The 14,305-nt window shown below is 52.5% G+C and overlaps 1 protein-coding gene across 1 annotated transcript in view; it reads left to right on the forward strand.

Annotated features, from left to right (window-relative positions):
* LOC105760944 (uncharacterized) overlaps nt 1-14,305 on the forward strand; it is an 82,463-nt gene that overhangs the window by 19,335 nt on the left and 48,823 nt on the right. Inside the window, exons 2-3 of the mRNA XM_072936809.1 lie at nt 12,451-12,598; nt 13,807-13,965. Of these exons, the coding sequence (XP_072792910.1) occupies nt 12,451-12,598; nt 13,807-13,965 (307 nt within the window). The remainder of the gene's footprint in view (nt 1-12,450; nt 12,599-13,806; nt 13,966-14,305) is intronic.

Genomic DNA, 14,305 nt, shown 5'->3' on the forward strand with positions numbered 1-14,305 from the left:
CCTTGAACAAACCCCACACTCCTGAGAGGATCACACAGGAACTGCCTTTCCCTGCCACCCCTTGGGAGCTGGGGTGTCCCACAAGCTCCCCTGAGCGCCCATCGCTGCTGGCAGGCAGCAGAGCGTGCCCAGGAGCCCAGGCAGGGCTGGGCACTGGCTCTGTGCCCGCTGGCACAGCACAGGAGCACATCCCAGGCACATCCCCTGGCTTTTGGCCTCAAGCTCTTTCCCCAGTGCCAGCTCAGGGAAGGGCACTGCTGGGTGCACCCAGCTTTGTCACGTTTGCCCTCTGCTTTTGGGTCCCGGATCACCCCACAGCGATGTTTTCCAGGGTTTCTCTGCAGGCTGGCAGGAAAGCCAAGGTTAAATGTGAAAACCCCTGAGGGGTTTCTGGATCTCCCATCAGCAACTCTGGGGTCCTGCTCACTGCAGGGTTTGAGTTAAATCCCCTCAGTTCACTGCTCTGACCTCTAATCTCCCCTAAATCTGTGAGACTGAGTCCAAGCAGGCCTGAGTGGGAATCTGGCAGCTCTGTCCTGGGTGCAGGGTGCGTGATGGGGCTGGGGGCATGAGGCCAAGGGCACAGGAAATTCCAGGTGGGATTTCTGCCCGTCCTCTCCTGCTGGGCTGTGATAAATCAGCGTTCCCTCAGCTAGAGGAGCTGAGCCAGACCTTCCCAGGGCATTCTCTGGTTTCTGCCTGGCTGAAGTCACTGGCTCTTATCAAGGCTGGAATATGGAGCTGTCTGACTCCCTCGCCTGCCCCCGGGCAATTTGTCTCCTGGGCCACTGCAGGGCGGTTGATAAAACGTGTTTGTCATGAATCTGCTGAGAGAGAGGGTTGGTATTGGCAGGCTGGATGGCAGGGATGTAATCGGGATATCTCTGGCTCATCTGGAGGTTGCTCTGAGCCTCTCTGGCTCAGCTGAGCCAGATCTGCTGGGTTAGGGAACCAGCCAGGTGAGGGAAAACACACTCTGCTTTTGTGGCTGCCATGAATAAAATAGCAGCCAGTTTAGAATCCCAGAATCATTTAGGTTGGAAAAGGCTTCCAAGTTCATAAGAGTCTGAGCTGTGCCCAATCCCCACCTTGTCCCCAGCCCAGAGCACTCAGTGCCACCTCCAGCCCTTCCTGGGACACCTCCAGGGATGGGCACTCAAAACCTCCCAATCCCTGACCACCTTTTCAGTGAAGAAATTCCTGCTGCTGTCCACCCTGAGCCTGCCCTGGCCCAGCCTGAGCTGTTCCCTTTCCTCCTGTCCCTATTCTCTGGAGCAGAGCCCGACCCCCCGGCTGTCCCCTCCTGTCAGGAGCTGTGCAGAGCCACAAGGTCCCCCCTGATCCCCCTTTTCTCCAGGCTGAGCTCCTTCCCAGCTCCCTCAGCCCCTCCTGGGGCTCCAGCCCCTTCCCAGCTCCGTTCCCTTCCCTGGACACGCTCCAGCCCCTCAGGGTCCCCCTTGAAGTCAGGGGCACAAACAGACCCAACTTGGTCAATGCAAGGCCTGGATTTTGGGGTTGCTGGAGTTAAAAGCTGCAGCATTGATTGCTCTGCTGGGTGTGAGAAATCCCCTCTAGGCACAGCCCATTCACCCAGGATGCTGCAGGAATGGCTGAGCCACTGCATCACCAGGATGAGCCTCTCCAAGGCTGGGAGGCAACATCCCTTTGGATATTTCACAAATTCCATTGTGTCCGTGTGGCTTTTCTCCCTGGGCTGTACCTGAGGCTTCTTTTACACCACATTTCCTCCAGCTGGTTCCTCCAGCTGTGACCAGCCCTGGAGTGAAGCTGCTCTTGCCAGTGTGTGTGTCCAGCCCACCCCATCTCCAGTGTTTGAGCACAAAGTCCCTGAAGGCTCTGAAGCTACAAAGGACCTTCCTCTGCTTCCCTGCTGCTGCTTTGCCACAGTGTTGGGATACTTTGATTCTGTTGGTGTGCACAAACACCCCCAAAACTCCCAGGAATTGTCTGGATTTGAAAGATTCAAAGTCAGGACCACCACAAGGTGCTCCCAGCCCCCAGCCCTGGCTCCAACAGCAGGAGAGGAGCAGGAACAGAGCGAATCTTTCCTTCTGGTTCCTCCCAGCTCCCTCCAGGCTGAGGATTTGATGATCCAAAGGCAAAATTTACATTATCAGGAAGTTGAGCTCAAGTCCCTCCTGTCCTGGGAAGCTCTGGAGATTCCCTGCAAGGAATCCCTGGGCACACAGAGCTTCCATTCCCCTCCTCTTGAGCTTTCCTGATGTTTTGTGGAGCCTCAAACTCCTCCTGAGGCAGGCTGGGGTGCGTTTGTACAGCCTGAGCCGTGTGTTGAGGATCAGGACTAGGAGCTGTGGCCCCTCTGCCCATCAGCTCTGGGAAGAGAAGCAGCTGGAAGGGTTTGATTTAACTCCCAACTCCCCTTTGTTCACCAAAAACCAGCAGGATCTGCAAAACCAACACTAGAAATTGCAATAGGTGGAGGTGAGTGAGGAAGAAAGATTTCTTCCAGCAGGCAATGCAATGTCAGGGCTCTGGAATGAAGCTACAATTTGATGGGAAGTCCTGACTTTTGGGATACCCTGGTCCCCTTCTTCTCCATTCCAAGCTGATCTCCATGAATGTTTCTCCAGCTTATTACAACCTGCCATTGTCTCAGAAAAGTTATTTTAAACCCTGGCAGCGGCTCAGTCTGGGCTTTTATTGCAACAACATTAAAAGTGTCCTGAGTGAGCAGGGAAATGCTGGGGTTGGTGTTATCTGCTGCTGCAGACACATGTCTGGGAGAGATTACAGCCTGAGAAAATCCAAATAAATACATCCAGGGAGCCTGTCCTGGGAATTCCTCTCGTTTCAGCAAATGCAGACGGGCTGCACCCCAAAACCCTCCTGCCCCTGCTCCTGCTCCTGGTGCCCAGTGGGTTCCTTTGGCAGGGTCAGAGGAGGCTGGGGAGCTGCAGATAAACCTGACATCCCTGGAGATGTGCAAGGCAGGGATGAACCAGTGCTGAAAGGCGGCCAGGGAGGGTGGCACCTGTGCCAGGAGCCATCTGTCACCTGAGAACGGGCACACCTTGTCTCAGCATCGCTGCTCCTCCTCTTGTCCTGATCCTCACCACGCGGCTCAGGCTGTACAAACGCACCCCAGCCTGCCTCAGGAGGAGTTTGAGGCTCCACAAAACATCAGGAAAGCTCAAGAGGAGGGGAATGGAAGCTCTGTGTGCCCAGGGATTCCTTGCAGGGAATCTTCAGAGCTTCCCCGGACAGGAGGGACTTGAGCTCCACTTCCTGATAATGTAAATTTTGCCTTTGGATCATCAAATCCTCAGCCTGGAGGGAGCTGGGAGGAACCAGCAGGAAAGATTTGCTCTGTTCCTGCTCCTCTCCTGCTGTTGGAGCCAGGGCTGGGGGCTGGAAGCCCCTTGTGGTGGTCCTGACTTTGAATCTTTCAAATCCAGACAATTCCTGGGAGTTTTGGGGGTATTTGCACACCACCATCCATGTGCTCTCCAGGAGGAGAGGGAACGGCCTCAGGCTGGGCCAGGGGAGGCTCAGGTTGGACACCAGCAGGGATTTCTCCATGGAAAACACTGCTAAACATCAGAAGGGACTGCCCAGGGAGGTTTGGAGTGCCCATCCCTGGAGGTGTCCCAGGAAGGGCTGGAGGTGGCACTGAGTGCTCTGGGCTGGGGACAGGGTGGGGAGTGGGCACAGCTCAGAATCGATGATCCTGGAAGTCTTTTCCAACCTAAATGCTCCAGGGATTCAGTGATCAGAGTGAGAGGATGATGAAAATTAGGGCTGCAAACCCTGGCTGGGTGTTCTTCCCAGCCTGGGGTGTCCAACCCACCCAGAGCAGCTTTTTGGGATCATCCCTTCATGGCTTTGTGTTTATTTCCATTTGTCTTCCAAGCTATAAAACATGGGGTTGTGTTTTATTAAACCACAGAGAGGGAGGCTCTTGGAAAGCTGGTGCTGGAAATGAGGCCCTGGAGTGGGAGAGACTGGAGAACTTGCTGCTAATTACTTTGACAATGGAGCAATAAAAAAAGTTTATTTACTAGCGAGGGCCAATGTTTATGGCACTTGTCCCCACTCAGTGTCACACAAATTTTATTGTGATGTTTTTATTTCTTTTTTTAAGGAATCCCACAGAATCCGCTGGATAGGCTTTGTGCACCAATTCCAATGCTGACTCCCTGTAATTCAGTAATTAATTTAATTGCTGCAAGGCCAACTTAAACAGGTTGAAGAGCAGTTGTGTGGGAATTTAAATGAAAACCGTGTAAAGATGCCCCTCCAGCTAAAGCTTTTAAGCCCTGAGTGTGCATAAAACATAATTTCCATGGTGTTTGACTTGAGATAAGTGAGGGTTTGAGCTCAGCCCAGGAGCTGTCAGCGCTCCAGGAGGGGGAGGAGGAGAATGCACAGAGCAGGGGCAGGAGGATGTGGAGGGGAAATGAGAACAGGGGATGGAAGATGCACCAAGGTGTGAGTGTGGCCTGGGGGGGAGGGCTGGGCAAGGCTGGGGTGACACCAGAGCACCTCCCCAGGGACAGGAGCTCTGGGTGGGGTTGTTAGGAAGGAGATGGGTGAGGAGCTCTGAGAGGTCTGGGCGGTTGGATGAGGTGACCTTTAAAGGTCCCTTCCAACCCAAACTATGTCATGATTCTGTGATCTCTCAGCACTTCTTGGAAAGGTTGAAAATGGCTTCTTTTTAAATTTCCTATTAAAAAAAAAATCCCAAATCAAGCAAGGCCAACAAACCCTGCAGAGCAGCTGGTCCTTGTGGGCCTCCCTCACACCCTTCCCTCCTTCAGAGGAGTCTCCTTGCTCATCTTCCAGGATATCCATGTCCCAAACCCTTCCCACGGCCCCACTAGGGCAGCAGACACCTCCCAGACCTCTTCCCCTCAGTGAATGGGACGAGATTTTTATGCTGGCTCATGGCTTGGAGAGCTGGGATTTGCCCTGAGCTGGATAAAGCTAAAGGCTGAGCTGCCCCTTCCACACTCCTGTTATAAACGAAAATTTGTCCAGCCAAATAAAAATGAAAAGATAAAATATTTATTTCCAATCAAATTCTATCTAGCCAGCCACAAGGAAAGAACAGAGCCGAGCCCGGGGTCGGCCCTGGGTGTGCAACAAGGAGTCAGCCTCAGCAGAGGTTTTCCTCCATGCCCACACCCCTCCATCCTGGCACAAGCGGTTTTTATAGGGAAAATTCCACCTGAGGCCAAGATTTCAGCAATCAGTCTTTTCTTCCATTCAGAGTCCATAGGTTAATGAGATTTTCTTTTTTGGTGATGAAAAAGAACAAGTCAGTGTCCGGAGTTGTTGAATCCCGTGATGAAATTTACGGGAACTCTGTATTCACATATATCTGCCCGAGGATTTCCATGAGATCCATCTCGGGTTGATCACGAGACCGATCAGCGCCTGGGGTCCCCCCGCCCCAACTCCGTATCTCTCCACACATGTCCCATCTCCTGGCCGAGCCACATCCTTTTACCTGTAAATCACGTTCTAATATACACCAGGTTTCGCCTGCAAGGGTGGGGGGACTCCTAATACAAACGTGTATACTCCAACAAATATTCAATAGCACATATATCATACTAGAGATGGCGCAAATTATATATACTACACATAACACTCCTGTGCCCACTCTGGCTTTAGCAGCTCTGAAACTCTTCCCTGCTCCCAAAGTGTCAGAATCTGTGCGTATTGATGATTCTGAGATTGTAGAAAGTCTCTGTCTTTCTGCCCCACCGCCAAAGCAGAAGCCATAATTGGTCTGTGCTGTTTCAAGGTTGTTTATTCTGTTTATCTCTAACATGTTCTGCTGCCCTGCCACAGCTCTGTCCTGCAGGGCAGCGTGTGGGGCTCTGCCCTCAGTGGGATGGTACAAACATTAAATACCACAAACTACCTGTGCTGGATTTACAATAACGTGCCAATATCTGTCACCTACGTTGGACAGTGTGTCCCCAGCCTGAACCAACAGAAAAATGCCAACACCACAGTGAAACATGGAGGGCATGAAGAAGGAGAAAAAGGACAAGGCACACCCAATTTCCTCCATCTTGTGCCCTTTGCACCCCTTATCTAGAATCCTAAAATTTTACTTTTGCACCCGTGCCACACTTAATTATTACTTATATCAAACACTCAGAGTTTGTAATTCATCCTGTAAGATTGAAAACTCTTTTCCATGGACAGAGATCACAGACAGTGTCTCTGGGGGCTCTATCCAGGGGGGTTCCTGACCCCTGCCGGGGTCCCAGACCTGCCAGGGCAGCCAGAGGGAAGCCCTGGATTCCCACACCAAAGCTCTCTTCCTTTCCTGCCACTTGCCCTACTTTTCCCAGCTTATCCTTACTGGGGGTCATCCCTCCTTCCAGCAGCCCTTCCTCCCGCCAGGCTTTGTCCCCAGAAGCCCCATCCCCATCCCGCAGAGCCCCCCGTGCTGGGCGGGCACAAAGGAGCGGCAGCACAGCTGCAGCTCCGGGTCAGGAGCTCCAGGAGAACCTGTGCTCCCGGTTTTCCTGCCCAGACAATGGGTGCAGCCAAGCTCTTTCTTCCGAGAAGGTTTCTCTCCCCTGGAATTTGCTGTCCTCTCTGTGGGTGGGTGGCTGCATTCACTCTTCCATAATGGGTCCCGCGTCCTCTGTTGGGAATGCCCTTGTTCCTTTTCTTCCTGCTTTGGCTCTGGCCCCTCTGGACCTGCAGCCACGGGGTCAAACCCAAATTATCCCTGCTCTCCGGAGCAGGGAGGAGGAGGAAGAGGTTGAAATCCTGTTGCATAACCAGCCCTGGGAGCTGTGAGTGCTGCAGCTCAAAGCTCACCTCAGGTGCCTTCTGGAGTCTCCTCAGGAAGGGATGGTTGGATGGGAGGGAAATGGGAACAGTAAGGAATGGATGTGGCACTGGCAGTGACACGGGTGGCTGCCACGGGCATTGGCATCAGAAATTCTGGGATGGAAGGAGAAGCAGGAAGAGCTGCCTACAAAAAACTTCACGTCAAGCAAAGCCAGGGACCTCATAAAACAGGAAAGCTGGACAGGACAGAATGCACGATCGAACCAATATGATAATGCAACGTTCTCCCCTTTATTAGTGAGAAGATGGCAGCTTCTATACACTTCTATATAGTTTACAGTTTACAAAGGCACTCTGATTGGCACGCTAACATTGTTTACCTTGGCCTTAAGGTGGTCAGGCTTTTCACACTGCAGCTCTACTCTAATTCACACTCGGATAGCTCATTACTTTGTAGTCACCTTAACATAATTTCTAACTGCGCCACAACTGATTTCTCACTGCATCAAAGGCTCCCAGGCCCCACCAAGGCTGCTTATCAGGGCCTGGTCTGAGGGGTAGCTCAACTCTCCCTCCAGACATAAATCACGCCCTCTCTCTCTCAGAAATTCTGTAACATCAAGGAGTCCTTGAGCTTGTCCAGCCAACATGCAGAGCCACCAGGCAATTCCAAATAAGTGGGAAGTTGCTGTTTTTGCTGCCCTTGCTCCAGAGAAAGTCAGGCACAACCTCCAACATCTTCCCACGGCTGTGGGATGCCAGGGGGAGGTGGAGGAGACCTGGTGGGCTGGGAGGGCTGTGCTGGTTTGGATGCTCAGTGCTGGTGTCACTGGTGTGAGCCTCCAGCATGGAGCCCTGGTTTTCCATCATCTAATGCAGGGAAATGTGGGAATCCAGGGCTTCCCTCTGGCTGCCCTGGCAGGTCTGGGACCCTGGCAGGGGTCAGGAACCCCCCTGGACAGAGCCCCAGAGACACTGTCTGTGATCTCTGTCCATGGAAAAGAGTTTTCAATCTTACAGGATGAATTACCAGCTCTCAGTATTTGATATAAGTAATAATTAAGTGTGGCATGGGTGCAAAAGTAAAATTTTAGGATTCTAGATTAGGGGTTCAAAGGGGACAAGATGGAGGAAATTGGGTGTGCCTTGTCCTTTTGCTCCTTCTTCATGCCCTCCATGTTTCACTGTGGTGTTGGCATTTTTCTGTTGGTTCAGGCTGGGGACACACTGTTCAACGTAGGTGACAGATATTGGCACGTTATTGTAAATCCAGCACAGGTAGTTTGTGGTATTTGATGTTTGTACCATCCCACTGAGGGCAGAGCCCCACACGCTGCCCTGCAGGACAGAGCTGCGGCAGGGCAGCAGAACATGTTAGAGATAAACAGAATAAACAACCCTGAAACCAGCACAGACCAATTATGGCTTCTGCTTTGGCAGGGGGGCAGAAAGACAGAGACTTTCTACAATCTCGGGATCATCAATACCACAGATTCCGACAGGGAAACTTCCTGATTAAATTCTGGAGCTGTGATGTCCCAGCCCCTCTGATGCAGAGTTTGCAGTGATCCTGAGCAGGCTCCTGGCAGGACATTTCCATCAGGCACTCAGGAGTTGGAGGGAGGAAAGGCCCATGAGGTCACAGGCTCCATTCCCCAGCCAGGCTGTCCCCAGGGCTTGTCCAGCCCTGTTATTTCAGGTGCCAGCCAGTGCCACATCCAGGGGAAATGACTCAGCCTGACAGACCCTGCTAGCAGCTCTCCAAGGCCCCAGTTTTTGGCTGTTTAATACAATTTTCCCTCATTTTCCTCTTTTGGGGAGAACGTAAAGCTCAGTGGAAGTTTCACACATTGAAATGAGCCAAAGGAGAATATGGGTGGTCACTTTGCTGTGTCTGCAGCTGGGGGTGCCCCTCAGGGAACACCTTCCTCCAGGATGGGATGGTAGAGAAAAAACTCCTCTGATTCCTGAATGGGCCTTAATGACCCCAACCAGCCTCACCTGGGACCCCCCAGCTCATCCCAGCAGCCCATTTAAGCTCAGCCCTGTGCCCTCAGCCCTGTTTGGAGCTCTGGTGGGGATCTGTTAACAAGGCCCTGCGTGTCCCAGCTCCTGGCAGCAGCTGCTCCCTCCCAGCTTCTCCCCCTGACTGCCCCTGCACCAGTCTCCCTGGCCCTGGCATGCCTGGGAAGATTCCTGAGCTGCTTTTAGGGGCAAGTTGGATTTGGCAGCTGCAGCTGCACTCCAGGAATTTCTTTCCCAGTGCAGGAATAGCCATTCTGGAGGTGTTAGGGCAGAGGTTGAATAGCAGAGGGGTTAGGCTGGGGTGCTGATGTGCTCTGTGGGCAGTGGGAAGGACAAGGTGAGCACAGCAGGGCTGTGAGCTCTGTTTTGGGACCCAGGATGGAGGTTGGGGGGTGCTGGGGGTGCAGGATGCTCAGCAGGGGTACAAAGAGTGTTTGTGAGCAGAGCTACTCCCTGATGGCCTCTGCAAGGAGAAGGGAAGCCTGGCTGTGGAGGTAAAGCAACTTAGCCCTGGGAATGCTGAAAACTCCAGAGAAAGTGGGATTTTTGTAAAGGAAACAGAGAATTCCTGTAGCAGATGTACAACCTGGGCTGTTCCTGCCTCTGGCTGCTGCAGCTACTGCGCTCAGCAGCCTCAGCATCCCCTGCCTGGGATGAGTGTGCTCCCAGGAAGGTGTGACCCTGCTCTCCCCTGCTCTCTGAGCTGGTGACAGCCCCTGCAGCTGGGAATCTCTTCCCAGGAATTCCCTGGCCTTGGGAAGCAGCCTGTGTGCTCCCAGAGCTCAGGGCAAAGGGAGACAATCACCCTGCTTGGAAATGTCCAGCAAATCCGTGATGTTCTTGTAGGAGCCACGAACGCAGCTGTGCCAGGAGGGAGAGGTTAACCCTGGGGAGAAGCAGCAAGGAAAGCCTTTGGTGTGAGGCTGGCTGAGCCCTGAATCAGTGCCCTGAACAGCCCCATTGTGCAGCAGCTCCTGCCCCAGCACTGCAGGGCAGTGAGCTCAGAGAGTGCAGGAACCTACTCTTGGAATCCTGGTACAGTTTGGGTTGGAAGGGACCTTAAAACCCATCCCATTCTACCCCTGCCATGGCAGAGACACCCCCCACTGTCCCAGGCTGCTCCAAGCCCCATCCAGCCTGGCCTTGGGCACTGCCAGGGATCCAGGGGCAGCCTCAGCTGCTCTGGGCACCTGTGCCAGGGTTTAACCAGCCTCATTGTAAAAAAAAAAAAAAAAAAAAAAAAAAAAAAAAAAAATTTACCTCAAATCTAAATTGATCTTTTAGTTTAAAGCCACTCCCCCTCTGTTCCCTGCCATCAGAGCCTAACCAGGGAGTGGTGCCCTGCCCAGGGAATATTCCCTGTGTGTTCATTCCAGGGCTGTTCTGATGCCTCAGGTTTCAGCTTTTATATTTTCACATTCTGTGCTGCTTTAGTCTGTGGGTCTGGGCTCCATCTGAGGGGATGCTGAGCTCTCTGCACAGAGCAGGGAGACAAAACAATTCCTGCTCCAGCTGGGCACCAAGGACAAATGATCCAAATCTCAGCCCAGGAGCACAAACACCGTGGGCTGGAGAGAGAAAAACAAGCAGGGTGGGACTGCCTGGGCTAAAGCTGGAATGGGACAATGAACTCCAAGGTGCCAATGGAGCAGAACTGATCCCAGGGAGAGCCCCCGGGAGCGCTCGTGCATTTTGGGACCATTTTGGTTCATTTGGGTGCAGCCCTGGCTGGGCTCTGGTGCTGCCCAAGGTGGATCCATGGAGGAGATCCTTTAATAAATCCCTGCTTTATTCTTTAGGTCTGCCCAGTCTCTGTTCCAGCCCTCACAAGGCATCAAATCCAGCTGCAGCAGATGTGGGAATCACATCCCTGACAGGATCCACTGAGCTGTCAGTGCCTGTGATCTTCAGCCAAGCTCAACCCTGGTGGGGGCTGCAGCCCCTGGAGATGGAATTTTGGAGGTCCTGGCACATCCATTGATGCCAGCAGTGAGGGGATCACTCCCAAAAATGCTTGGGACTGAGAGGGACAAACACTCCTGATAGTTTCTTCTCTGGGAGCTCCTTGGTCTTGGATTAATTCCCATGCTGTGCTGATAAACTCTGCTGGCTCTGCCTCTGGGGGTTTTTGGCTGGTCAGGGCTCCCAGGGGCTCAACCCTTCACCCTCTGGCTTGCTCACAGTTTTTTTGGTGCTCCTTCTGCCAAAAGCTGCTGCACCTTCATTTTACAGAGCTTTAGAGGTTGCCTGAAAACCAGTGGATGCTGTGCCCTGTGTGGAGAGCTGGGGAAATCCCAGGTGAAGTCACAAATCCCCACAAAAAGCCTCATCTCCTCCATTCCTGCCCCTCTTTCCCATCACAGAGCTCTTTCCCATGCAAAATCTTCCAAGGAGGTGGTGTCAGGAGTGACCCACGAGTGTCTGAAGCAGATCAAAGCTGCTTTCTGCTTGATTGATTTGTTATTTTGCCTCTCTGGTGTGTGGATATCTCCTGGCAGGTCGCAGCGTGCCCGGGGCTGTTTGTCTGCCCTCAAATCAATCTCACAGCTCATCCACAGCGGGAATTCCAGGCAGTGAAGGGGCTGGATGCTTCCCAAGCCATGGCAGATGCTCATGCAGATGGTGCTGGCACAATTCCCACTGACAAATCATCGAGTGGGATTGTCCAGACCCTCCCAAGAAAGGGACTGTGGGCTCTGGAGTGGTCCTGCAGGGCTGGCTCAGGGGTGCTGATCTGTCCCTTGTCCCCACTCCGTGCTGGTGGCAGAGTTGTTGCCACACTGGGGGGATCTGATTTTAGATGTCTGAGGTCTGCAAGTCTTTGCTAATGGATAGGAAGAAGAAACCTTGAGGTTTAAGACACATTTTTCCTCAGGTATTCCTGTAGCTCAAAGATTCTTTAGTTAAAGATGCGCTTGGGAAGATAAAGTCTGTTCTCCAAGGGAGTGAAAAGCTTCTGATGGTGATGCCAAACAGCCCAGGGCAGGGGCTCTCCCCTGTTCAAACCATCTCAAAAGTTCACAGCACATTCTGAGGGTGGATCCTTTCCTTCCTGGGAATTCTCCCAGGAATTCCTGACCCTGTGATAGGGCTGAACCCGGCTTTGGGGGGTGTCCCCACCCTCTGCTCAGGACATGCTGAGGGGCACAGCAATTTCTTCCCACTCCTTGGTCCAATTCTTTATTTACAGCATCAACAAGGGAGTTTGGGAAAGGATGAGCAGGATCCCTGTACCCAGCTGCTGCAGGACTTGTGGTTTGGGGCATTTGTGTCCCAGGCTCTGCTTTACAGCCCTGAGCATCCCAACTCTGTGGTTGTGAGGGCACCACCACAGCTGGGGAAGGAATGGCCCTTCCTACCTTTGGGACAGTGGCCTCAAAACTCATATTGTGGTTCAAAAATCTCACCTGGCTGCTTGTGAAGTTGTCTGAGTGGTTTTTGGGATCTGAGTCTGCTGAATTTGTGCACTGGATTTTAATTTTCCCAAATTGACATTCTTCTTCCTGCAGGTTTTATCTGTTGTCCAATTTGTCAGGTTTTCTCTCACTGGAGAATGAACAGAGCAGAGCCCTGTAGTGGACGTTTCTCAGCTCCTGAGCATCTCTCTCTTCTCCCCCAATGCAGATGAGGTGAACCTGCTGGACAAAATCACTCTCCATGCCCAGGACCTCAGCAATGTTTCCTTTGGCTACGACCACAGCAAGTGCAGGATCCTGGAGATCGGGCAGTACGCGACCCTCAACATCCCCACCAGAGAGGCCTTTGGGGACAGGTAACCTCCCTGCAGGGGTGGGAATGGGCTGCTGGGGCTCAAAAAATCATCTAAGGCGTGGCTGTTGGTTTGAGGGGTGTCAGAATCTGTGGTATTGATGATCCCAAGATTGTAGAAAGTCTCTGTCTTTCTGCCCCGCTGCCAAAGCAGAAGCCATAATTCATCTGTGCTGGTTTCAAGGTTGTTTATTCTGTTTATCTCTAACATGTTCTGCTGCCCTGCCGCAGCTCTGTCCTGCAGGGCAGCGTGTGGGGCTCTGCCCTCAGTGGGATGGTACAAACATTAAATACCACAAACTACCTGTGCTGGATTTACAATAACGTGCCAATATCTGTCACCTACGTTGGACAGTGTGTCCCCAGCCTGAACCAACAGAAAAATGCCAACACCACAGTGAAACATGGAGGGCATGAAGAAGGAGAAAAAGGACAAGACACACCCAATTTCCTCCATCTTGTCTCCTCTGAACCCCTAATCTAGAATCCTAAAATTTTACTTTTGCACCCGTGCCACACTAATTATTACTGATATCAAACACTCAGAGCTTGTAATTCATCCTGTAAGATTGAAAACTCTTTTCCATGGACAGAGATCACAGCCAGTGTCTCTGGGGGCTCTGTCCAGGGGGGTTCCTGACCCCTGCCAGGGTCCCAGACCTGCCAGGGCAGCCAGAGGGAAGCCCTGGATTCCCACAGAGGGGCTCCTTGGAGAGCCCATTCCATGATGACAGGGAGATAACTCAGCCACTCTGCGCTCTGAGCTCAGGGCTTCCTTCATTTCTTACATTTTAGATCAGTTTGTCCTGTCCCCAGTAGTGTCCAAGGACAGGTTGGATGGGGCTTGGAGCAGCCTGGGACAGTGGAAAGTGTCCCTGCCTGTGGCAGGGGGTGGGATGAGATGAGCTTGAAGGTTTCCTCCAACCCAAATCATTCTGGTGTTCTTTGATTGTTCTTGGCTGGGTGCAGGAAGGACACCTTGGCATGGCCCCATCACCCCGTGCTGAGGTTGTGTAGGCAGTGCAAATTTAGGCCTGGCTGCTTCTCTTTGAACCTCTCAACTGGAACAATTGTTGGCCTTTTTTCCCTTTTTTTTTTTTTCCTTTTCACTCATTCATTTGTGCCGTGCCTGGAATTTTTTTATCCGAAGAGCTCAGTTGATGGTGACACAGCAGCAGCTGCACAATGGCACGTGTCCCCTCTTTCCACCAGGTTTGCAGACGAGCTGAGCGTGCTACTGAAGCTCAGGTACTCCCTGAAGGAGGACACCAGCCTGGTGACCATCCTCAGCCACCGCAGCCACGTGCTCTTCCAGATCAGGATTAACCCCTACGCCCTGGTCTTTGTCACCACGAGGAGGAGACACTACGAGTAAGTCCCAGGCAATGTTTTCCTGCCTTTCCTTCCTTCCTTTTCTCCTCCTGAGGCCAAGGGTCAGGCTTTCCCTCTCTGGTGGGCTCTGGGCAGTGCTGAGCTCTCCTCAGCTGAAGGAAGGTGACGTCCATCAGACCTGGCACGGGTTGTCACTGCCCAACTCCACTCTGCCAAAATATTGCAGCTCTGAGAAACAAAGCAAGGAACAAAAAGGCTCAGATCCCTGGGGATAAATCAAGACCCAAACCCCAGTCATTTCTCAGATGTCTCGAGTGGTTGCAGACATCCCCAAATCCATGGGAAACAAGTGATGGTGGTGTAACAATTCTCGGATTGT

This window comes from Taeniopygia guttata, chromosome 17 (assembly GCF_048771995.1).
Source record: "Taeniopygia guttata chromosome 17, bTaeGut7.mat, whole genome shotgun sequence".
Lineage (NCBI taxonomy): Eukaryota > Metazoa > Chordata > Aves > Passeriformes > Estrildidae > Taeniopygia > Taeniopygia guttata.